The sequence below is a fragment of the Myotis daubentonii genome, chromosome 14 (genome assembly GCF_963259705.1).
Source record: "Myotis daubentonii chromosome 14, mMyoDau2.1, whole genome shotgun sequence".
In the NCBI taxonomy this organism is placed as follows: Eukaryota; Metazoa; Chordata; class Mammalia; order Chiroptera; family Vespertilionidae; genus Myotis; species Myotis daubentonii.
The window spans coordinates 3,816,289-3,842,514 of record NC_081853.1 but is presented as its reverse complement, the minus strand read 5'-3'; the positions used below and the strand labels follow the sequence as shown (position 1 = coordinate 3,842,514).

Genomic DNA, 26,226 nt, shown 5'->3' with positions numbered 1-26,226 from the left:
ACAACACTGACTCTGAGCAAGCCGGGTTCCCACCAACCCACAACAACCACACATCTTAGTGTCAGAGCTCTTCAGTGATACTAGGGTGGTGGGAGGCTCCCAGGGCACATGGCCCAGGCCCTCGCAGCTCGACGTTTGAACCATCGGGAGATAATCAGAATGAAGAGACGAAACAACACCCAGAGGAAAGACAATGAAAGGTAACCAAGAAAGGACATTAATGAAGTTGAAGCATGCAAAATGACAGAAAAAGAATTCAGAATAATGGTTGTACAGTTCATTCACCGGATGGATGAGAAAATCAACAACCTATGCAAGAATCAGGAAGAAATGAAAAGTGATATAGCTACAATCAAAAACACCATGGAAAGTTTCAACAGCAGACTAGAAGAAGCAGAGGACCGAATTAGTGAATTAGAAGATAAGGCAGAGAAACAAGCTCAATCTGAACAGCAACTGGAGAGAAAAATTAAAAAGCAGGAGGAGAGCCTAAGGGAGCTTCGGGACAACATGAAACGAAGTAACATACGCATAATAGGGCTGCAAGAAGGACAAGAAGAGCAGCAAGAATTAGAAAATCTATTTGAAGAAATAATGTCAGAAAACTTCCCAGATATGGGGAAGAAAAAAGTTATACAAGTACAGAGAGTCCCAGGCAAGATGAACCCCAAAAGTCCCACACCAAGACACGGCATAATATCGATGGCAAATGTACAAGACAAAGACAGAATCTTAAAGGCTGCAAGAGAGAAACAGAGAGTTACCTACAAAGGATCCCCCATCAGATTATCAAATGATTTCTCAACAGAAACACATCAGGCCAGAAAAGAATGGACAGAAATTTACAGTGATGCAAAGCAAAGGACTGAATCCAAGAATACTCTATATAGCAAGGCTATCATTCAAAATTGAAGGGGAAATAAGAAGCTTCACAGACAAAAAAAGGCTAAGGGAGTTTATCACCACCAAGCCAGCAATGCAAGAAATGCTAAAGGGACTGGTGTAAAAAGAAGAACTAAAAAGCCCAGAAAGAAAACAGCCACAAAAAAAAATAAAAATAGAAATGGCTACAAACAAGTACCTTTCAATAATAACTTTAAACGTTAATGGACTAAATGGTCCAATCAAAAGACATCGAGTGGCTGAATGGATAAAAAAAATGACCCATATATTTGCTGTCTACAAGAGACCCACCTCATTAGAAGGGACTCGCATAGACTGAAAGTGAAGGGATGGAAAAATATCTTTCAGGCAAATGGAAATGAAAATAAAGCTGGGGTAGCAATACTTATATCAGACAAAATAGACCTCAAAGTGAAGGCTATAACAAGAGATAAGAAAGGCCACTTCATAATACTAAAGGGATCGATACAACAAGAAGATGTAACCCTGGTAAACATATATGCACCCAATGCAGGAGCACCCACATAAATAAGAAAACTCCTGGAAGATATCAGGGGAGAGATCGACAACAATACAATCATAGTAGGGGACTTTAATACACCACTGACATCACTGGATAAATCCACTAGACAAAAACTCAGCAAAGAAACAGCAATCCTAAATGACTCACTAGATCAGATGGACTTAATTGACACCTTCAGAACACTTCACCCCAAAGCCACAAAATATACGTTCTTCCCAAGTGCTCATGGGACATCTTCAAAAATAGACCACATATTGGGTCACAAACAAAGTCTCCCCAAATTCAAGAAGATTGAAATCATACCAAGCATCTTCTCAGACCACAAGGCCATAATATTAGAAATAAACTACAATAAAAACAACTCAAAATACTCAAACACTTGGAAGCTGAATAGCACGTTATTAAATATTGATTGGGTTACCAATGAGATCAAAGAAGAAATTAAAAACATCCTGGAAACTAATGACAATGAAAACACAACAATCCAAAACCTTTGGGATGCAATGAAAGCAGTCCTGAGAGGGAAGTTTATAGCTCTACAGGCCTATCTCAACAAACAAGAAAAAATGGTAGTAAATCATCTAAATCTACAGCTCAAAGAATTAGAAAGAGAGCAACAAGAAAAGCCCACAGTGAGCAGAAGGAAGGAGATAATAAAGATTAGAGCAGAAATAAATGACATAGAGACCAAAAAAACAATACAGAAAATCAATGAAACAAAGAGCTGGTTCTTTGAAAGGATAAACAAGATTGACAGACCTCTAGCCAGGCTCACCAAGAAGCAGAGAGAGAGGACCCAAATCAACAAAATCAGAAATGATAGAGGCGAAATAACAACAGATCCCACAGAAATACAAATGATTGTTAAAAAATACTATGGACAACTTTACTCCAACAAACTAGACAACCTGGAGGAAATGGACATATTCCTAGAAAAATACAACATTCCAAAACTTAATCAGGAAGAATCTAAAAATCTCAATAGGCCAATAACTATGGAAGAAATTGAAGCAGTCATCAAAAAGCTTCCAGCAAACAAAAGCCCAGGACCAGATGGCTTCACAGGGGAGTTTTACCAAACATTCAAGGAAGAACTAAAACCTATCCTCTTCAGACTACTACAAAAAATTCAAGAGGAAGGGACACTTCCAAGCTCATTCTATGAAGCCAGCATCACCCTAATACCAAAACCAGGTAAAGACAACACAATGAAAGAGAATTACAGGCCAATATCCCTCATGAACATAGATGCCAAAATCCTCAACAAAATCTTAGCAAATCGGATCCAGCAGTACATCAGAAAGATCATACACCACGACCAAATAGGATTTATCCTGGGGATGCAAGGATGGTACAATATCCGCAAATCAATAAACGTGATACATCACATAAACAAATTGAAAGAAAAAAAACCACATAGTCATATCAATTGATGCAGAAAAAGCATTTGACAAAATTCAACACCCATTTTTGATAAAAACTCTCAGCAAGGTGGGAATTGAAGGATCATACCTCAACATAATAAAAGGCATATATGACAAACCCACAGCCAACATCATACTCAATGGACAAAAACTAAAACCTTTGCCCTAAGAACAGGAATAAGACAGGGATGCCCACTCTCACCACTCCTGTTCGACATAGTACTGGAAGTATTAGCCATTGCAATTAGACAAGAAGAAGAAATAAAAGGCATCCAAATTGGAAAAGAAGAAGTAAAACTGTCCTTATTTGCAGATGACATGATATTATACATACAAAACCCTAAAGACTCCATCAATAAACTATTAGACTTAATAAAAGAATTTGGCAATTTAGCAGGATACAAAATTAACACCAAGAAATCTATGGCATTTCTATACACCAATAGTGAATGTGCAGACAGAGAGACTAAAAAAGCAATCCCATTTACCATCGCACCAAAAAAATTAAGCTACCTAGGAATAAACTTAACTAAAGAGGTAAAAGACCTCTTCTCAGAAAACTACAGGACATTGAAAAAAGAGATAGAGGAAGACATAAACAGATGGAAGAACTTACCATGTTCTTGGATTGGTAAAATCAACATCATTAAAATGTCCATACTGCCCAAAGCAATCTATAAATTCAACGCACTTCCCATTAAAATACCAATGGCATATTTCAGAGACCTAGAACGTACTCTCCAAAAATTCATCTGGAATAAAAAACGACCCCGAATAGCTGCAGCAATCCTGAGAAAGAACAAAGTAGGTGGGATCTCAATACCAGATATCAAGCTGTATTACAAAGCCACTGTTCTCAAGACTGCCTGGTACTGGCAAAAGAACAGACATATAGATCAATGGAATAGAATAGAGAGCCCAGAAATCAGCCCCAACCAATACGCTCAATTAATATTTGACAAAGGAGGCAAGAACATACAATGGAGTCAAGATAGTCTCTTCAATTAAATGGTGTTGGGAAAATTGGACAGATACATGCAAGAAAATGAAACTAGACCACCAACTTACACCGTACACAAAAATAAACTCAAAATGGATAAAGGACTTAAATATATGAGGGGAAACCATACAAATACTAGAAGAATCCAAAGGGAACAAAATCTCAGACATATGCCGAAGCAATTTCTTCACCAATACAGCTCCTAGGGCATTGGAAACTAAAGAGAAAATAAACAAATGGGACTACATCAAAATAAAAAGCTTCTGCACAGCAAAAGAAACCATCAACAAAACAACAAGAAAACCCACTGCGTGGGAAAACATATTTGCTAATGTCTTATCTGATAAGGGCCTAATCTCCAAAATTTATAGGGAACTCATACAACTTAACAAAAGGAAGATAAACAATCCAATCAAAATATGGGCAAAGGATCTAAATAGACACCTTTCAAAAGAGGACATTCAGAAAGCCAAGAGACATATGAAAACATGCTCAAAGTCACTAATCATCCGAGAGATGCAAATCAGAACAACAATGAGGTACCATCTCACACCTGTCAGACTGGCTATCATCAACAAATCAACAAACGACAAGTGCTGGAGAGGATGTGGAGAAAAAGGAACACTCGTGCACTGCTGGTGGGAATGCAGACTGGTGCAGCCACTATGGAAGACAGTATGGAGTTTCCTCAAAAAAATACAAATGGAACTCCCATTTGACCCTGTGGTCCCACTTTTAGGAATATATCCCAGGAAACCAGAAACACCAATCAGAAAGGATATATGCACCCCTATGTTCAGAGCAGCACAATTCACCATAGCTAAGATCTGGAAACAGCCTAAGTGCCTATCAGTAGATGAATGGATTAGAAAACTGTGGTATATCTACACAATGGAATACTATGCTGCTGTAAAAAAGAAGGAACTCTTACCATTTGCAACAGCATGGATGGAACTGGAGAGCATTATGCTAAGTGAAATAAGCCAGCCAATGAAGGAAAAATACCACATGATCTCACTCATTTCTGGATAATAAAGACCATTATAAACTTATGAACAAAAATAGATACAGAGGCAGAGCTGCCTTGAACAGACTGTCATACTATAGCAGGAAGGCCTGGGAGGGTGGGAGGGCAGGAGGGGGGTGGGTAAGAGATCAACCAAAGGACTTGTATGCATGCATATAAGCATAACAATGGACATAAGACACTGGGGGGTAGGGGAGGCCAGGGGATTGTCAACGGCGGGGGGGAAAAGGAGACATATGTAATACTCTTTGTAATACTTTAAGCAATAAACAAAAAATGGGAAAAGTACCTGAATAGAAACTTCTCCAAAGAGGACACGCAGATGACCAACAGACATAGGAGAAGATACTCAAGGTCACTAATCATCAAAGAGATGCAAATTTTAAAAACTACACTGAAGTATCACCTCACACCTGTTAGAATGGTTACTATCAATAAATCAACAAATGCCAAGTGCTGGCGAGGATGTGGAGAAAAGGGAACCCTTGTACACTGCAGGTGGGAATGCAGACTAGTGCAACCATTATGGAAAACAGTATGGATTTTTCTCAAAAAATTAAAAATGGAACTGCTGTTTGACCCAGTGATCCCACTCTGCGAATATATCCTAAGAATACCAAAGCACAAATTCAAAAGAATATATGGTCTGTTATGTTCGCAGCAGTGTTATTTACAACAGCCAAGATCTGGAAACAGCGCAAGTGCCATCAGTAGATGAGTGGATAAAAAAGCTGTGGTACATGTACACAAGGGAATACTTCACGGCCATAAAAAGAAGGAACTCTTACTCTGAAACAGTATGGATGGACCTGGAGAGTATTATGCTAAGTGAAATAAGCCAGTCAGAGAAAGAGAAATGCCATATGACCTCACTCAGATGTGAAATATAATGAACAAAATGAACCGAGGAACAAATGGAACCAGAACATGGATGCAGGGAAGAGACTGGCCGTGCCCAAGGAGAGGGGTAGGGATGACTGGATAAGAAGCTGAGGGGATCAGCTCGAGACACACATGCATGCCCCATGCCCAGGGGCAACAGTGGAGGGAAGGCCAAGGGAGGGAAGGCCGGAGTTGGTGGTGGTGGTCAAAGTGGGGGTAAGGGGGGGGGGCAGAGACACTTGCAATAATGTCAACATTAAAAATGATTCATAGAAAAATGAAGAATAAAAGGAGATAGGGGAATTAGAGGTGCTCTGTTTCTGGAAGAGTAACCAGGGAATGATGAAAAGGCAGGTGTATGGGTAAGTCTCACAGACAGGAATAGGGGGTATTGCAGAAGTCGAGCAGAGACGTCTCGTGTTGTGGAAACAAATGAATGGAGTAGTAGTACCCATAGTAAGTACACCGGCAATTTACCAGTAGTGAGTGTCCTGTCTGTACTGAGCCTACACGAAGGGCTTTGCTGAACTCTCTCTGTCATTCCTCACATGGGGTAGGTAATGTTAACCACATTTTATTGATGGGGGATCCGAGGCTCAGAGAAATTTAGTTACTGATGCAATACATTTAACTAGTAAATAGTGGAGGCAGGATTTGAACTCTGTCTGTCCTCAGACCTCAACCTTCTTATCTGCTAAGACATGGCTGATGCAACGCCTTTTCACGGGATATACTTACATTGTACCAGAGCAAGGGCTTCCTAGGAGCCCAGGCACCCCAGAGACCAGAAGGGCAGGTGTTTGGGATTGTGCACCTTGGGAGGCCCCTCTCATGCTCTGCCCCCCCCCCCCCAAAAGTGTAAGCCTTCTGAGACAGCGCTAACCAAAGTCCTTTGTTATCCTGCCTTCCCGGCCTCTCAGAGGAATCTGGAATTGCTAACAATTGCTGTGTTTACACAGATAAACCAGAAGGACTGGCCGGCATTTCTGTAGACATGGCATTAATTGTAAACTTTCTGCTCACCTCAGGGTTTCACGGAGCCCCCTGCTTAGGACATTGCTGTCTCCCTCACGCAGAGAGCCCAGCGAGGCAGAGGGAGCACCATCCAGGCAGGGCCGCTGACGCGCGCACTGCACTGGGTTATAAGCCAACGCTGTGCGGGGAGTTCATCAGATAAGCTTTCCCTGATTATCCCTCCAGGACCAGTCCAGCCATTGAGAAGTCAGTTTCCATTATCCGTCTCCTGCAGCAGAACTTGCCAGGGGCCTGGAATACAATTTAGGCGAGAGTCAGATGGGATTCGCACTTCATCCAACCCTGCAGTCACTGCCTGGCTATTATTTTTCACATTGTAAATAGCAAGAGGCAGATGAAAAGGTAAAAAATATGTTGGTTGGGAGATACTTATTCTCGCTCACCTGGGGTAATCAGGGAGACATCATCTCCAGGTTTGGTAAGCAATGATTCACATTGGACTTTAACACACTGCGGTAAACTTTGAGGAATATATCTTTTAAAACATAAAACCCTTTACCTGTGATTTAAAGGTCAGGGGATTGGTCCTGCTCCGCAGGCAGGTTAGATTTAGCATCTCTGGAAATTCCAGAGCAATTTTAAACTACTCTTTTTGATCACTTGCTGCAGCTCCAGCTTTCAAAGAGAATGAGATGTTTGGGGAATGAATTGTGATGGACTTATATGAAAATTTATATGGCCAAGAATTGGATTTGTTCCCCTGGAATATTATAGATTATGTTTTATGTTGGAATTACATCAGTGTGCAGAGCAGCAGCAGGCTGGCTTAATGTAGCTAAACTGTGCCTCGCCTTTCCACTTGGACTAGAGCTCCCCGCTTCCCGGCCCCTCGCTCCCTAATGAAAATAATGGCTTCATGACTCATACATGTGATAGACAGAGGGGATATTGGAATCTTAAAATGAGAAGTGTTGGAGAAAGGACTAACGATCCTTTTCTAATTTCTTTCCCATCCATCTCGTCCCTTCTGTCTTCCCTGTCACCATCCTATTTCGGGCCCTCGTCACCCCATGCCTGATTGCCATTGCTGCCTGTCAGCCTGCAGTCTCTCCCTGCTCTGATTTGTCCCATACACGCTGCGTGGCCAGGCTTGCTCCCACACCACTTTAATCATGTAATCCCCTGCCAGTCTTCAGTGGCTTTTCATTGCTCCTAAACACATTGCTAACTAGCATTCAAGGCCCTTTCTAGATGTGACTCTTGCCTCTTCTTTTCCCCCATAGCCACTCATTGCACAACTACCACCTTCATCCATGCGTCTATTAAACCTTACCTGGAATTGGGCACTAACCTACTAATCGGTCACTGAATAGGTCTCATTTGAACTAGTATTTTCCAGCCTATTTTACAAGTACCATTGATGGCAGGCAGTATGATATTGGGAGTTACACGGACACTTTTATTCTCAAAAAGCATTTCTAATGTATGGCTAATATGATATTGTAAAACTGTTACTAGGAGATCAAAGCTATGAGTTCAGGCTTGGAATGAGTCATCAAAAAAGTTGGCCAAAAGATAACTTCATGAGGTCTCTGGGTCTGTTGAGGCCCTTCAGCATGTTAGAACCCATCTTCACCTCACCTCCCGGGGTAGTTCCACAAACTCACCGGAGCTAGGTAGTTTACTGCCATGCCCACATTGGCAATTGATTGATTGTGACAATGACAAAGTGATAGCCTTGGCTTCATCTTACCTTCTGGCCGCCCTGGCCCATTGCGGGGACCAGCATTTGTACTGCAAAGCTGTGCAGCAGTGATTTGAAACATTAATGCAGCTTTCTGAAGAGCCCAAATTACAAATGATGAGGACCTTAGCTGCCCGGGGACTCTTGTTCAATATTCTTTTCTATTTAATTTTTTGAAATTTACGGGAAATGATATTCAATGAGGATCCATAGGCAGAAAGTGCTGAAAGAGGAAACAAAGAGGATGTCAGAGAGTGCTGAACCTCGCGAAAGCTCTGTACCCACAAAACAAGCTGTGGCTTTGTAAATTCACTCTAAGTACATTTGAGAAACAATAAACCATAAAAGAGGTTACTGTGACCTTGATTTCTGCAGAGCATTTGAGATAAAAGTTCTAAGTATCAGAATGCATCTGCTCAGCTGTAGTGTTGTGGACTGATGAAAAACAATCCCTGCTTCTGGAACCTCCTTCGGAATGTGGATGAGGGGCTGGCTGGGTGCCAGGCGCAGGGGGGGCTCTGGGGCACCTCTCGAGATGAGTCTTTCTGGCCAAGACTGATTTAGAAAATGTGGTTCCCATCTCAAGGCTAAAGTGAGAACTTCTGCTTCCAACCTCTTGAATCAAGACACTTGGCTGAGGTGCCTCCTCGGTTGCCAGTGGAAGATGTGAAGCAGAGAAACCGAGGCAGGGCCAGTGCAGGTCAAGGCAGTAGGCCCTCTGTAAACCTGGCCGAGGGAAATACCAGAGTCCTGCTTTGGAGCTGATCTTCTAGCCAGGCTCCCTTTCCCTCATTGTCAAACGTGGCCCAACATATGTCCTGGCCTCTGACCAAAGAGGGAAGCCGCTCGTCCTGCCTTGGAGCCGGGGAGGGGAGGGAAATCATCACTTCGGTAGGCCCCCCTCAGATGTGGAGGCTTCTGAACCAGAGCTGCAAGGTTTAACAAACAAATACAGGATGCCAGCTAAGCTTGAATTTCAGACAGGCGAGGTATCATTTTTATAATATAACTAGGGGCCTGGTGCACGAAATTCATGCACTGGGTGTGTGTGGGGAGGGGAGTGTCCCTCAACCCAGCCTGCCCCCTCTCACATACTGGGAGCCCTCAGGCGTTGACCCCCATCACCCTCTAATCGCCTGATCGGCCCCTTGCCCAGGCCTGACGCCTCCGCCAGAGGTGTCAGGCTTGGACAGGGGACCCCCATCTCCCCCCGATCACTGGCTCTGGCCCCCGCCCAGGCCTGAGGCCTCTGGCCCAGGAATCATGCCTGGGCAGGGGACCCCCATCTCCCTCTGATCGCTTGCTCCACCCCCCGCCCAAGCCTGACGCCTCTGACCCAGGCTTCAGGCCTGGGCAAGGGGACCATCATATCCCCCCAATCCCCAGCTCTGCCCCCCACCCAGGCCTGATGCCTCGGCCAGAGGAGTTGACCCTCATCACCCTCCGATCACCAATCACCGGATCGGCCCCTTGACCAGGCCTGAGGCCTCTGGCAGAGGTGTCAGGCCTGGGCAGGGGACCCCCAGCTCCCCATGGTTGCAGGCTCCGCCCCTGCCTAGGCCTAACGCCTCTGGCCTAGGCATCCGGCCCGGGCAGCAGGGACCTGCAGCTGCAGCGGCCCCGCGATCGTGGGCTCCGCTTTAGGCCCAGGCAAGGGACCCCTAGCTCCCGGGACTGCCAGCTTCGACCGTGCCCAGCTCCCATCGCTGGCTCCACCCCTACTTCCTGCTATCACTGGCCAGGGCGGCAAAGGTGCCTGATTCTCCGATCATGGCTGGGGGGCAGGGCAAAGGCAGCCCCAGGGCCGCCTTTGCCCTGCCCCCCAGCTCTTAGCTCCCCCCTGGGTTTCCGATCACTGTCAGTGGCAGGGGGCTTCTTCCTGCTTTCCCTTTCGCCTCCCTGCATTGTGCCTACATATGCAAATTAACGGCCATCTTGTTGGCAGTTAACTGTCAATCTTAGTTGGCAGTTAACTGCCAATCATAGTTGGCAGTTAACTGCCAATCATAGTTGGCAGTTAACTGCCAATCATAGTTGGCAGTTAATTTGCATATAGCCCTGATTAGCCAATGAAAAGGGTATCGTCGTACGCCAATTACCATTTTTCTCTTTTATTAGATAGGATGTCACACGTCATATTTGGGACATAAATATACTAAAACTAGAGGCCTGGTGAATGAAATCCGTGCACAGGTAGGGTCTCTAGGCCTGGCTGGTGATCATGGCCGATTGGGGCCTTCTAGCTGCCAGCCTGGGCCTCCCTTCCCCTGCTGCCAGCTGCTGGCCAGGGCCTTCCTTCTTTCCATGCTGCCCCCTGGTGGTCAGCGCACATCATAGTGAGTGATAGAACTCCCAGTCTCCCAAACTCCTGCAGGGACACTTTGCATATTAGCCTTTTAAATATATATATATATTTTGTTGCTTATTTAAAATTCAGATCTAACTAGACATTCTGTAATTTACCTGGCAACCGCACTTCCAGCAGTTTTTTAAGGTGCATTTCATGTAGGTCTGAAGACTGATAGAGTTGGTTGGCAGTCTTGGCATTATGGACATTTGGCTGGATGCTTCTTTGATATGGGAAGTTGTCTTGTGTGCTGAAGGCTGTTTTGTTGCATTCCTGGCTCCTACTCACTGGTTGCCAGTAGCACTATCCCCTCTCCACTGTGACAACCAAATATGTTTCCAGACATTAACAGTTGTCCCCGGGGGAGGCAAAATCACCTCTAACTGGGAACCACAGCTTGAGAGGAAAAGCAGGATTGTGAAGCCTGTCATGATGGTCGACCAGAAGGTGGGCCTTTTATCCAAACACGATACAGGTCCTGCCCCACCTGCATTCCCGCCTCCTCCAACATTCTGGGCTCCTGCGCAGTAATGCTAGGAGCTGTCTGCACCTGTGCAGAGGAGCCCAATAATCCCATGAGGATTATAATCACTAGGAAATCATCCTCTCCTCACGTTGCCTTTCTACACAGCTCACATGAGGCTAACTATGACAACTACTTAGGTTTAACTCAGACATCTTCTTCAAAGAATACCCAGGCCTGGCCGGTGTGGCTCAGTGGTTGAGCATTGACCTATGAACCAGAAGGTCCCAGGCTCCATTCCTGGTCAGGGCACATGCCCAGGTTATGGGCTTGATTCCCAATAGGGGTGTGCAGGCGGCAGCTGATCAATGAATCTCTTTCATCATTGATGTTTCTATCTCTCTCCCTCTCCCTTCCACTCTGAAATATATATATATATATATATATATATATATATATATATATATATATATATATATATATATATATATATATATACATATATAAAGAATACTCCATATACCATAAGCCAAGTACTTGCATTTCATCAGAGATCATCCGTGTGAATAGTCTGGGTTAAATTTAGCATTTAATGGGCAGAACTCTCCCAGTCAAACCACCTTACTAAAGTGTACTTTTGCTCCATTTTGTAGAAGGAGAAACTTCAGGAATTGGATCATGAATTCTGTTCTAGCATTTCCTCCTGCAAATTTATCCTTGAAAAAAATGCTGATGTGCCTTTATGTGGTATTTCCTTTCTGTAAAGTTTCTCTGCTTCAATATGCTTTCATAGTCCCTTGGAGAAAACGGAAGTGGCATTTGCTTTATTAACCTTGAATGTCCAGCATTGATAATTAATTTTGTCGGCCTATCAGCTTGCGTGGTGGGAAAATGTTACTAGCAAGTGAAACACCACTGGTTTCCTCATTGCTTCCCATATTTTGTAGGCTTTTAGAGAAGCACGGTTTTATACAAACCCACTGAGCAAAGCAAAGACAATGTACTCCCTGGTCATATTGCTGTGGGAAATCTCTGTTCTCAATTCTCGATAACGGTTGTATCTTCTCAAATCTCTTTTATCAAGTGTTTTCCTTAAATAGGAACACTCTTTCTCTAAGAAACCCTCCTTAAAGAATAACATTATCTTTATTTGTAATCACAGGCCTTCATCATTGTGGAAAACTTGGATCCTTCTCAGATTCGGATATTTGTATTTAATCAATAACCACATTTCTTTTTCATCTGTCTTACCTCTGCAATTGCATCTTCCAGCCGTGTATGCTTTATTGTGTAAGAATGCAATTGAAAGAGCCATTCATGTTTGCAAAAAGGATAATGTTTTATTACTGGTTAGAAAGAGAAGAAATGGCACACTGTGTAACCGGCTCCTGCTCCAGCGCAGTGGGTTCTGAAAGCGAGGAACGAGTGAACAGCCCTCGGGGAGAGGCCGCAGAAAGCTCGTGGTATTCTGACCACATCATAAAGTAAGACCTGGTGATTCTTATGTCTCTAATTGACAAGCATTCAATTCGCATTTGAAATGCATAAGCTTAGTGCGATCTGAGGGTCTGGAAAGAATAAGGGGATGATGGTCGAACTACTTAGCAACGATGCGGCATGACCTGATCAGTGACTCCAAGGACCACGTTATTGGCACAGGACCCCCAAGACCTCCCCAGGGCAGGGTCTTCTGCTCTCAGTGACTGGACCATGGTGGGGGGGGGGCGAGGGGCCAGGAGAGCTGAGGGCAGGGACAAGCACTAAGGGAGCAGCTGTTGAGGCGCCAGCCCGTGGAAGTTGGAGCAGCCGTACTGCAGGCCTGGAGGGCACAGGGGGTTAGAAGGTTAGACACCAGTTAGGTCTCTGCCACTGCCGTTCACACTGCATAGTCCTGGGAAAGTCAGTTCTTGGGGCCTCCTTTTTCTCTTGTGAAAAGTGAGGATCTATGATAAGAATGTTCCATTCCTAGTGTCAGAATCCACTCCTCTCCCCACACCGATCTGCGCCTCCTGTGCGCCGAGAGCAGAGCGGCGTCCCAGCTTCTGAAAGCAGCACCGGCTCGGCCTCCACGCAGCTCTGAGGCACCGGCCGGGCAGCGGGAACCACGGGTGCTGTGGGAGCAAGACGAGAGCCAGCGGCCCCTTCCCAGAGGCGGCCTAGAAACACTTTTTAAAGATGAAGAGTTTTCAGTGTTTGGAGGAATTTACTGCAGAGTAGAAAAATGTGTCAATGTACTACAGAAACCAAATAAATGTTGCTTTTGCTTGAAATTACCTAGTCAAGCGAAAGCAGGTCCTTTGAAGTTTTTGCTGTTTGCCTAGATTGCAAAAGTTCCCTTGACTCTCCACCTACTGTTGCCGTCTTTGTTTGGTCATTGATACATTGTGCTTTTTATATTCAATAAATACATTGCAGTATCTCCCTGGGACATATAAGAACACAGGAATGAGCAATGACATGCCGACAGGAAATAGGACGAGTCCAATGTAACTTCAGCCTAGATGTGTTTTTCCCCCAAAATAATTTGGTTGAGTTGAAAAGTACCTTCTAATTTATAAAAGATTTTTAATTGATATATTAGAGAAAGAGGCAGGGAGTGGGAGAGGAAGAAACATCAATGTGAGAGCACATAAGAGCTGCCTCCTGCACGCCCCTTACAGGGACCGGGACCCAGCGGAAACCTGAGCACGTGCCAGGCCAGGGATTGAATGGAAACCTTTCAGTGCAGCGGGCACACAACCAGCTGAGCCACACCAGCAGGGGCCACATACAATCTTCTTTGGAGATTTGTGAGTTTGAGGAGGCGCTCAACGTAATTCTTTATTACTTTAAACATCATCAGGAGAAAAAGCGATGGTTTGAAAGCACATGCTGAGTTAGGAGACGCTGAGCGAGACCTCCCGGTCGTCCCTCGGTGCCTGCACAAATGGCGGTTCAGCAAAGTGAACTGACTCTGTTTTGATATCCTGTTGCCTACGGTACCTGACAAACAGAAACGGGGAAAACGAGGAATTGATTATCTTGAAACTTGCACATAATTCCCATTTTTGCTCATTAGATAGAGAAGAGCCTTTTCACAACAAATTAAGAACATGCATACTGGCTCTGCCATAGTCAGACATGGAGTAACATGGCCTAGAATTAGAGGGCTCCCTCAAAGTACATCATATTGGAAATTCGCTGGAGGTGTCTTAACGAATCTGTTGTAATTACATGAGCATGGTTTCTAATTTATTTAATTCCCTTTCCTACCTAAACTGTACATATAAGTGAATTTTAAGAGACCGTATAAATAAATTTTTAATTAAAAATGATGTTATGCAATACATTATTAATAATAACCAACAATGTATAATGTTTATGCATGAGTCCATTAGAAAGATGAGCTGATATATGTCAATGGTAAAGAACGAACTAATTTGTCCTGAATCTGTGAATGAAGTCAAGTTCATGCGGCAAGCCAGCGCGTGCACTAGCACAGAGGACTTCAACATGCTGTGGTTGCTGGGAGACATCTGTTGCCCGCGGCGTGGAAGAGGAGCTTAGGACTTGTTCATCACATGTGATCAACATCTTATTTTTCAGCGAGCCATGCGGTTGTGAATTTTGGAAGAAGACCTTTGAGTGACACTACTGCTTTCCCAGGCAGGTGCAGAGTAAACGGCCAGCAGCGTTCAAGAAATGCACACAGCCCTTCCTCCAGCTGGGATCGGGCGTCCTGCAGCGGCTCTGCGGCAGGCCCCCCGGCCTAGCGGTAACAGATCTCTGAAATCTCCATGGCCAGCTCCAGACACTCGCCGGTCTCGTGACAAGATTCAAACAGGCTGCAGTCCATGTCACAGTTGCAGTTGCAGTCATTCCAGGAGTGGCTTTCGTCCGAGGTGTGGTGGTACCGGTAGGAGGGGCAGCACGCGTTGGTGCACACCGTCTCACACGTGTCTGGGAGCATCAGGAGACAATCCAAAAACTGGCAAAAGAGGCAGGTGAGGATGAGGGAGGCACACTCCTCTGTTTAAAGAAGAAGAAAGACAGTGAGCAGTGGCACCTGTGGCAGCATCTGTGCAGGCAGGGCTGGTGTGGGCGTGTACTTGGTAACTTCACCGCCCTTCTTAGCTGTTGTCCACATCAGGCCAATGGGCACCGTGTTCTCTCAGGCTCTCCCTCCTCCATGTAGTGCTCACCCTACTTAAGTGATGGCTTTATTAGCTGCTGAGCATTTCCTATTGATCCCACATAATCAGGTCATTTAAAGTGCTGTCACCTCTACACTCCCTTATTTACTTGGCTTGCAGAGCTGCTGGGAGTCACACAACTGGGAACCTTGCAACTGTCTGAAAACCAGCAGGTCCTCCCCACAGGGGTGGTTCAGGAGCAGTTAGAGTTGGGACAGGGAAAGGCTACAACCTTCTGGATTTCTGTCTCAAGGCTTTCTTATTTGTTTGCTGTGGATTCCCATGAAGGTGCCACACCTATATTCACATCCAGGTGAAAAGCAGGTTTCAAAACTTAATGTCAGTGACTTTTAACCAACCATCGCGTTTTTATTGTGTCCTACGTTTAATCCTTGTCTCCTGTTTTCCTCCAGTTATATAAACCGTGGCTAGAAGAATACGTCATTATACTCCTAAAAGGGTATAAATCTGATCAATCCCCTTAAAGAAACTTGGTTTAAAGATTTACTACGTAGACTTGTAAAAATCTGAAAAGTATCTCTAAGGCCTTGAAGGTAATTGGTAATTCTAGCCAAACAGCTGTGATGGGTTATAGGTTATTATATTTTTTGTTTTCATAAAGGGAATTAGTTAGAAGAGGTAGCAGTTCTCTTGTTAAAATTATAACTTTTCTTTTTAGTTAGAAATTTCTCAAAAAATGGGAATTTTTATAAAAACCTGCATAAGTGTTCACATAACATATCTTGTTAATTAAAATCAGAGCCCTGAAAATTGTTGATGGTTGAAAGTAAGGATTTCCCCCAGAAAAATATTAATAGCTTTTGCTTTTCAGACTTTAGTTGACAGAAATGCCAATGCCCAAAGCGAGTCCTGCCTGGGTGGACAGAAATCTTCCTTCCTGTCTCTGCCCTCCCTCCCGTCCCGGCCCCTCCCTTTCCCAGTGAAACATGGTAGAGAGCCACACCAGGACTTTCGTGGCCACTTTAATTGCCATATATTGTTGCAGGTGCTGTGGCATTGCTCAGTATTTATAGTGCAGGCAGCATATTCCATAATACCTCTGTAGTATGTTCTCATCTCTTTGCAAGAATGGTGTATTTTTATTCACCGAGAGCCAGTTTCATGTGACCAACTCACCCGTATCTCATAAGTCACCACAAAAAAAGCACGCACAAACATTCAGGAGTGAGCTCAGTGCAAAGACTCTATTTTGCTTATGCGTTTCTGACCAGGGTGTGTTGGTGGTCAAGATCGGGGGTTAAACCTCACCAAGTGCCACCAGTGCCCAGCCTGCAGCAGCCCTGCAAGAGGAGGTTCTCCACAGGAAACAGCCCAGGGCCCCTCAGGCGGAGGCTCAGGAGACCTACTCAGGGCATGGCCCTGTGACAGCGACCCCACCACGCTGTCCTTTGCGGAGGAGACATTCAGAGTTAGTTTGGAGGTAAGTCGGGCGGGTGCAGGGCGGCGCGCCTGCATAGGAGCTAGTGTTTCCTGTAAGAGGATGAAGTACCTGTTTGTGAAGTGACCTTACGATTTCCTGAGGGCACAGAACCTCGGGTTCGGTTCCGACTGCCAGGTCTCTGCAGGTTGGCAGGTGCTGGAGGCCTCTGCTTCTGACGTCTGCCATCGATTTTATTTAAAAAAAAAAAAAGATGTTTTCACCCAACTCTTGGGCCAAATTAGCATTTCTTTCCTTCTCCCTCTACTGTGCACTTGAAAATAGAGCGCGTTTGCTGTCAGTCCTTTTGATTTGATTACAAAAGGCAGAGCCTTTACCAAAAAACATGGCAACGTTAATGAATTGAAAACAGATCTTCCCAATTTTCAAGTGTGCTCTACACTTTTCCTAAAAGTCATATGAAATCATTCTTCATGAGCAGCGTAAACTGTTTTGCACGCAGGCTTTTTGTTGTTGTTTTTGCATAAAAGTAGCGTGAGCATTCATGTGACAATTGGCAACTGGTCAGAAGCAGGGTGGGACTTGCCCTTCCGGTGGATGCATTGTCTTTGCCTACACGACTCAATGGGGTTTTAGTGCTTAATAAGCATGACACTCAAAGGCACATCCATGATGGCCACCCGTCCTCTCAGCCCATCCCCAGAGGCTGCTGTGCAGCCAGCCACCTCACTCACATCCCTTATGCAGTCGCTTCATGACACCTCACCCTGGCCAGGCCACTCACCTCAGACCCGCCCCCCGCCCCCCGCCCCCCGCCAGTGCTGCCTGGGCCCCTCGCCCCCTGCCCCCCGCCAGTGCTGCCTGGACCCGACTCCCGCACATGCAGATGATGCACCAGCAGCCTGGCAGGCGTCCTGGCCCTTTCCTCTTCCTCATCATAGTCTCCCATCGATTCTTCACCCAGTCCCGCTGATTCTCTCTCAGATTTTTATTTGAAGCCCATAAGCCTCTGTCCGCATCCTTAGTTCGAGCCGCCCTCAGCCATCATCTCAGCAGCAGCAACAGCCTCCTACCCAGGCCACTGCTCCCCATGAGCCCCCACACCTTCAGAGGCCAAGATAAGTTCAGCCATAAACGAGGACAACTCACTCTCTCAGAAGCCCGATCCTTGCTGCCCGCTGGGGCGGGAGGCGCTCCCACTGCCCTGTCTCGGTCCCGCACCCGCCAGGGTGACTTCCAGGCCCCGGGATGCCCCTGGCTCAGGGCCTGTGTCCTCCCGTCACAGCCTAACTCCACTCAGCCTGGAGGCTCCAGGCTCCAGCCCTGCCCTCTGACTCAGGCCCTGCTGCAGCTCTCATGGCGCCTGGCTTGTTTTTCCTTCACAGCACAACCACAGACGGATGTTAAACTAATTAGTTTATCAGTTAGCTTCTCCCTCCTGGGGCCTCCGCCACAAGCAAGCCATGCTCCTGCTGACCGACTAAGTGGACCCTAAGGGAAAGGCATCGTGGGGCGGGGGCGGGGGGTGAAGGCCAGGCTGTTCCTCCTTCTGCCATGCTGAGTGCCGCAGGCTGGTGGGAGCGCACCAGTTCTGGCCCTGACGCCTCCTCTGGGCTGGCAGCGGCCCTCACAGCGCGGGGAGGATGGTTAGGTGCCGGGAGGGGAGGAGATGGCGGAGCTGCTGCCAAGTTCTGGGTGCCTCTCTGGTCCTCCACTTGGCTGTCCACCTCCCCTGCGACCTCCCTGGCACCCTCTGTGAATTTCCTCCCTCAGTTGAGCCCCAGGCATCTTGGCAGAGGTTCCAGTCACTGCGGTGGGAGTGCCCACCTCCCGTCCCCACTCCGTACCCTTCTAAATGGGTCCAACAGCTTTCAGATGAATCCCAGAGCAGCAGGCCGGGCGGCAGTGCTGGCACCTCTGTGAGCACCCAGGGCGGCTTCAGGACAGGGGTCTGGGTGGCCCCTGATAGCACGGAGGACACACGGGCCCACAGGTGCAGCCGGACAGCTGGGGACTGGCTGTGGGGGTGGGGCCTCCTTAGAAAGAGTCACATGTAATCACAGCGGAAAGGTGCCACTACAAGGAGTTTCCACACATGTTAGTCTCATGGCCACACCCTGTCCTCCCTGAGAAGCCTCCAGCTTCCAGCCTGGCCCTGGGGCCTCCCCCTCCCTCTGCCCCCTGCAGCCTCCTCCTCCCCCCTGGTGCCTCCCCCTGCCCTCTGGCCCCTGGTGCCTCCCCCTGGGGCCTCCCCCTGGGGCCTCCCCCTGGTGCTGGGATGAGGGGTGGGAGGTGGGAGGTGCGGTGGCAGAAGCCGCCCTGCTGGTAGCACTCAGCTCCAGAAGCTGCCACCTGCTTCTTTGAGAATCATTATCCCAAACAGCAGATTATGGTTCTTCCAAAAGTGACCCCAGATAAACAGCAATCGCCCTCTTCCCCCAAACAGAGGCCGGGAGAAGGCACCGCGAGCCTCGGACCCGGGACGCGACAGCCCCGAGCGCTGCCTGCGCCATCGCGGGAATCTGGCGTAATCATGAAACTCGGTCCCAGCGTCTGACCGATTACTAAAAGCTTTTGGTCAAAAAGTATACAAATTGGCTCCCACCCCCTCCCCCACATTTGGTTTTGTGCGTTTCCAGATGTCTGTAAGCAGCATGTGAGTGTGTGGGACTGAACGCCTCCTTCCAGCGGGGATCGCCCCTCGCGTTATCCGTGTAACAGCTACTTAAACATGTCAGGATCCATTTAAGTTCAGACAAGCACGACTAACACCGACGGCAGTTCTTTAGAACTGTAATGACTCGATTTGGGTGATACTTAGTAAATTTGTGCTTATGTTTTTTTCTGAGCAAATGAACTGAAATAATTATAAAATTGAAACATTTTATAAGGTGACACTGCTGCATTTAATTGTATGAAATTTCCTGGGGAGAAAATGTAATCATTTTACTCAGTAGTCCATGGTGTAATTAAGACTATTCTTTTGAGGCATCTTGTATTGACGATCTTCCCTTCCACCTGGATGAGACATCTCAAATTCAAAATTATACACCAAGTAGGTGCCCTCCCAGGATTCGTCTAAGGAGCCTGTGTTCTCACACCACGCGGAGCCCCGCTTTTCTTACCGCGGGGCTGCGTGTGCCGTCAGAGCGCAGAGACGCTGCTAGGCGCCGGTGCCCTGGCTTCTCCCGTTTCATCCGGGAGGGCCCCGGCTGAGCCTGGGCTGCATGATGTGATGCTGGGGGCAGCGGGCCATGCGCAGCGCGGCCCCTGGAAGCCCCATCGCGCACCCCTGACCGCTGGCGCGGGGAGGTGCTTTACAAATCTGCACGTGCGAGGCTTTCCGTCTTGTTTAAATGGGGCGATGCATATGAATAATAGATATTAGCAATTAAGCACCCATTCCCCTGCTCTCCGTTATGCATTTGAAAGAAATTAGCCACAAGCAGGCATGGAAGTGGATGCGGGCTCCTCTCCCCCTTCTGCTTCCCCTGCTGCTTCTGGAAGGTTTCTGTATTCTCTCAGCACCACGGTGACCCCGCTCCCAGGGGCTGCACCCTTAGGTTAACTGCGATGACAACTCTCTACAATGAAGCGAGTCCGACTGAACCCTTGACTTCCTCGGTGTTTGTGCTCTAGGGTAATGGGAGTGTTTCTAAGTCACTATTTGTGGACCTTGCCTGGGTTTTCTACCCGTTCACCCAGGAACCGCGGTCTCTTACCTTGAAGGGAGGATTTTCACTGGGGAAAGGAGGGCTGCGTTAGCGGCTATTGTGTTGGCCTGAAGCCAGAATGTCCTGGTCACACTGGCCTGAGCCCAGGCCTCAGGAAAGCAGCCTGATGACGGTCCCCAGGACCCTCCTTCACGCTTTTAAAGAAAGGGAGCAGGTACGTCCCCGCCGGCAATCATTTGGGCCCTTCCTGAGAGTGTGAGTTCAGGCACCATGCTAGCCACGTGGCCCTCTCCTTCTCCTTCTCCCGCGCCCTGACGGGCAGACCAGAGAGGCCTGGCGCTGCACCGTGCTACCCAGTGTGCATGGGCACCAGGGCGGTGTCTAATTCTGGGGTCACACGGCCAAGACCCGTTACAAGTGAGATCCTCGCATCCCTGACACTAGCTGATAAAATGTGGAGACCTCTCCTGTGTTGCCTGTTTTCTTGTTTGGCATCAAACTAAAAAAGCCAGAAACTTAGGCATCACCTTGGACTTGAGGTCATAACCTGGCAGTCCGCAGGCCAATGTCGGCCCAAAGCTGCTGGCTGTGTGGAGCTTTGTAAGGGACACAGAGGTTCCAGGTAACACTGAGCTGGCAGCTTCGCCTCCACAGCCTCGCCCCCTGTGACTGCCTTCCAGTTCTCCCCATCATTCCCAGCATCTCCTAGTGGCCAGGCAGCTGGCCTGTAGCTTCTGGTCTAAAGCATCCATGACAACATTTGTATACAAGACACCACATATATGACATGTTAGAATCTTCTCCCTCCTTAGTCTCTAAAACTGTAATCATCACACAAGCAAAACCTGCATCTCTGGTATGTGACAGGGTCCGTGCTGGCTGCTGTATTCGTGTGATTTCAGTTCTTCTTCAAAAATCTCTGTGGGGTGTTACAGGCCCCATTGTATCACCCAGAGGCTGAGATTCAGTTGGCAACAAACAAACAAACAAACAAACAGTTTTGCAGCTAAAAATTTCAGAGCCAGGAGTTAAACTGATGTGATTCCAAATTCCTCTTATATAGACTTTGTTTTAATTTTGTTTTCTTATTTGTAAAATGTAAATATGAATTTAAATACAGATCAGAAACTATACCCGTTCGAATTTTCCTCTGAGAAACTCCTTCTAGCTTTCTTTAAACACAAATGTAAATAAATGTAAACTCCTTCTAGCTATTTTTAAACACAAAATCCTTAAATGGTTTATGTCTCCTGTACAGGCCACTGCATGGTTATCCTGAGTGAAGTTCACGTGTCATGGTGCAGTCTGTGACTTTGAACTTGACTATCCTGATAATTTAGCTCCAAATCAATTTGAAATTGGCTTTGCAGATGGAATGTGCTTTGTCACATACAGGGATGGTTTGGTGTAGGTTTGCACTGATCAGAATGCGTAGGAAGTGATATTACCTAGAGCTGTGGTCAGCAAACCACGGCTCGCGAGCCACATGAGGCTCTTTGGCCCCTTGAGTGTGGCTCTTCCACAAAATACTACGTGTGGGTACACATGTACAGTGCGATTGAAACTTCGTGGCCCATGCGCAGAAGTTGGTATTTTGTGGAAGAGCTGGTATTTTGTGAAGAGCCACACTCAAGGGGCCAAAGAGCCGCATGTGGCTCGCGAGCCACGGTTGCCGTGTCGCAGTTGGCCGACCTAGAGGAACCAACCCTTTTATACAAGTTGCTGCTGTAAGCATCTTGGTATTCTATATTGTCTATATTTATATTTTTCCAGCATTTCAATAACATTCCACTCTTCCTTCTCCTCCCCACCTAAACAGTCCCAGATCTGAGAAAAGAAAGTTTGCCATTTTTCTTTACCACTTTATAGCCCCACAGCAAAAATGATTACACCTCACCCCAACTCTTTTAAAACAGTTTGCCTCTGATTCCCAGCGTTGAGAGCAAACACTCTGCCAAGCACCTCGTAATTGCAAAGTGACCTTGACATGTGTCATTCACCAGGGCTTTTAAATAAAAGTCTTCCTGTTTAATATTCATAAAGCATTTTCCCCTAACAGCATATGTGATGATTTTACAGGGGCTGGGGGTGGGGGAGCTTTATTTAGAGATGGTTGATTCTGAGAAACATACCATCAGTGTCTCTCTGATGAGCTGAAGCATCGGTTTGGAGGTAAGAAAATTTCGCTTGACATTCTTCAAGGGAGGACAGTGATGTGGTGGATTCTGACAGTTTTTTCTCAGTGGAAGTTTCCTTGGCTGGCCCATCTGTGATGTTGAATTCGGATCCTGAATTTATAACGATAGCATTAATGGGTTTCTCTTCTGCGTGTTTTTCATTTGTGAGTTGCATATCTAGACGAAAAAAGAAACACACACACACAAATTCACTATAGTAGACACAGTGAGGTGATCCTAAGAATGGACATGTGCAGAAAATTTCACATTCTAGACTTTTATAAGAAAAAAGTCTTTTTAAAAATAATTGGTAGTTATAAAATAGTCATAGGGTTGTAAAATACAGCACAGGGAATATGGTCAATAATGTAATAACTACCTATGATGCCAGGTGGGTCCTGGAAATATCGGGGGGCCACTCGGTACAGTGCATGATTGTCTAACCACTACGCTGCACACCTGAAACTAATGCAAAATAATATTGAATATAAACTGTAACTGAACATTTTTTAAAAAACAAAACAAACAATAAAAAAGAATGAAGCATTTTGGAGCAGGAAATTTTGTATGAAAATGCAAGTAAGAATAAAAGAGTGGAATAATTATAAAATTTTACACACATGCTAAGTTTTAGCTATCATCGTAATTTGCAACATTTCTACTGTGGGGTTTTCACTGATGGGTGGAAAGAAGCAGGGAGCCCGTTCACTTGGCTCAGCCAGATCTTGCAGTACGTCGCCAGAGCGCTGTGCTGCCAGCATTTTGTGTGTCTGAGAAGTAGTCAGGGGTCTTCAGTGCTGAGCAGTACGTCTCAGGGAGAGCACGTGATCTCAACCAAGTGCCTTCCTTCTTTGTTTCTACAAATGCTGTGTAAGGATAGTGTTAACAATCGATAGCCCCTAACTCGACTCTCTTTCTGCCCTCACACATGCCACGTTTCCACCCCGTCCTTCGCTGGAAGGTCTTGCTAGGCCTCTGCTCAGGTTTGGTCTATGTGGCTCTGGGCAGGGGTGCTCGGAGCACATGCTGTGTTTTCATATAGTCACCCGCACAATTATTAGCGATGTTGAGAGATCCTTTAGCAGAGTCCGTGATTGAGATGGTGGTTGCAGAGGCATAGAGAATGCTGAGCGGCCAGGTGCTTCATGTGTTCAACGCCTGCATTTGTTCATTCATTACCACATCCTGAGTGAGGGTCAGCGATGCATCAATAAGTGGGCTGGGTACTGGGATACAGTGGTGACTAGGCCAGGCATCGTTACTGGCTTTCACAAGCATCCAGCAAGTTAGCAAAGATAACTAAGAAGCTGTAGTATTGAGGAGAGTATGAGAAGGAAGCCATGAATGAAGTCATATTATAGAGAGAACCAGCCTGGGTAATGGTGCAGTTAACTTTTTACTTATCTACACTCATTAAACTGGGGAGTCCTAAGACTAAGAAAAGAATTAACGTAAGAATTCTCAAACATGTGGCCAGGCTGACTCCCGGGGACATCTTGAGAGCTCAACAAACAATGGTCCTGGCGATTTGATGGTACTTTGGGGGGCGGTGAAGATTAACTCTGGAGAATCGCATCCCATTGCTGGCCCAAGGCCTGCTTGATTTAGCAATGCTCATTGAGTGGCTGAAATAAATAACACACTGGACAATTGGGTTTGATTTTGCCATGCTCACACAGCTCAGTGCAAGAAATACGGTATCTTCCGGCCGAGTCCATAGTCATCATCCTTTCAAAAGCGACTTCTTCCTGTGGGGCAGGTAGAAACCTCTGCTTGGGCCTACCGCCTCAGGCCGTGATTCCCAGACGAGTCTTCAGAGTAGAATTCACCTGGGAAACCCTTTAAAAATTTGGCATTTTTTAAAAGCTCAGGCCACTCCTCCTCTTCACTCCACCCCACGGATTAGATCACAGTCCCTGGGGGATTTTTGAAGCTCCACGTGCAGACAGATTTGAGAACAACTGCCACAGGGGCCCTCGGAGAGTGGAGAAGGGAAGAGAACAGCCAGTGTTGCGTGCATGAGCGACGTTCAGAAACCGGTCATCACCGGTTGCTCTCCAAGGTCCCGTAACAGAAGGGGAACTAACAGTGTGGTACACACAATTGTCTTAGGCCATTTTATTTCCTTCTGATCCTCCAAGTAGTGTTGGCTTTCAACAACATTTAACTTTTATTCCCAACCCGTATGCTGCTGGCTTTGTATCTCTGCGTGGCGGTTTGATTCATCCTAAGAAGGATTGGCAGAAATAGGGTTCAGGAAAAACAACTATTGTTGACAGTAATTAATAAAATATTGAAGAGATAGAATTAGCTCAACAGATTGAGAACCTCTTGGCTTCCTCTAACCCAAGAGAGATGCACCAAATTAATGATATAAGGATGATGATGCTAAAAATAATTTATTTTTCTTACTTGGGTACCAAAATGTCCAGTAACCAGCTAATATCACAAACGTAGCCGTGTAAATTAGTCCTTCGAGCACGTAGAACACATGATGCTTTGGGCCAGATGACTGTTCATGACGGGGAGATTGCAGGAAGTTTAGCAGCATCCCTGTCCTCGACCTGCTCGATGCCAGTAGCACCCATCACCCTGGGTTGTGACGAACAGAAATGTCTCTAGATATTGCCAAGTATTCCCTGTGGGGCAAATCACCCAGGTTGCAAACCACATCACTGCTTACACACAACACACACAGTCGCGTGCATTTATGTCAAGCTCTCTGTCACCACTTACACAGAGTGGGGCAAAAGTAGGTTTACAGTTGTAAGTATGTGGAAGTTTATTCTTGTATTATTATTTATTCCTTATTGTAGTATTTTCCATATGAACAACTATAAACCTACTTTTGCCTCACCCTGTATACCTTACTTAATATAAACTCTAGGAGGTCGATATTGTCAGCCTCTCTGAACAGGTGGCAAAAGTATGAATTGGTGTCTCCAGTTAACGGCTGAATGACTGTAACTAAGGCTCAGATAGTTTATAAATTGCCCGAAGATTCTTCCTTAGCAAATGGTGGAACCGGGATTTGAACCCAGGCCTGGTGGATTCCAAAAGCTTTGCTTTGATTTGTTTGTAGCTTTTGTCTCGCTTCCTAGCTGTAAAGGCTGCACATCAGCAAAACCCTCCTCACCTGAGTCCAATGGTATGTCATGACCCCAAAATAGCCCTGCAAACAGCCTATTGACACACTTCTCCCAGAACAGCCTTAGCAGCGCCAGGCTGGCTCCCAGCGCGCGGGAGTCCTGCCCGCAGGCACAGCGGCTTTCCAAGGCGCCGGGAGGGCAGCTCAGAGAGAGCTAATAGGTAAGGGGACTTGGTAAGTATGGAGCATGGAGCAGCGCTTCACTTACAGATGAAATTAACCATCAGTTCAAATGATCACACGTAGTCAGGCTGCATGGAATTCAAATTGCTTTCGCACAAAGTAATTCAGTAACAAAGAAAAGTTGGCTAGAGGTTACTGAGATATAGGAACATGCAGAGAAGACGGTATATAGCCAAGTGGTACAC

At 46.3% G+C, this 26,226-nt stretch overlaps 1 protein-coding gene across 1 annotated transcript in view; it reads right to left on the bottom strand.

Annotated features, from left to right (window-relative positions):
• Positions 1-13,114: 13,114 nt before the first annotated feature.
• MDFIC2 (MyoD family inhibitor domain containing 2) overlaps positions 13,115-26,226 on the bottom strand; it is a 118,498-nt gene continuing 105,386 nt past the window's right edge. Inside the window, exons 3-4 of the mRNA XM_059662889.1 lie at positions 22,666-22,887; positions 13,115-15,296 (exon numbers count right to left, since the gene is read on the bottom strand). Of these exons, the coding sequence (XP_059518872.1) occupies positions 15,037-15,296; positions 22,666-22,887 (482 nt within the window). The 3' untranslated portion in view covers positions 13,115-15,036. The remainder of the gene's footprint in view (positions 15,297-22,665; positions 22,888-26,226) is intronic.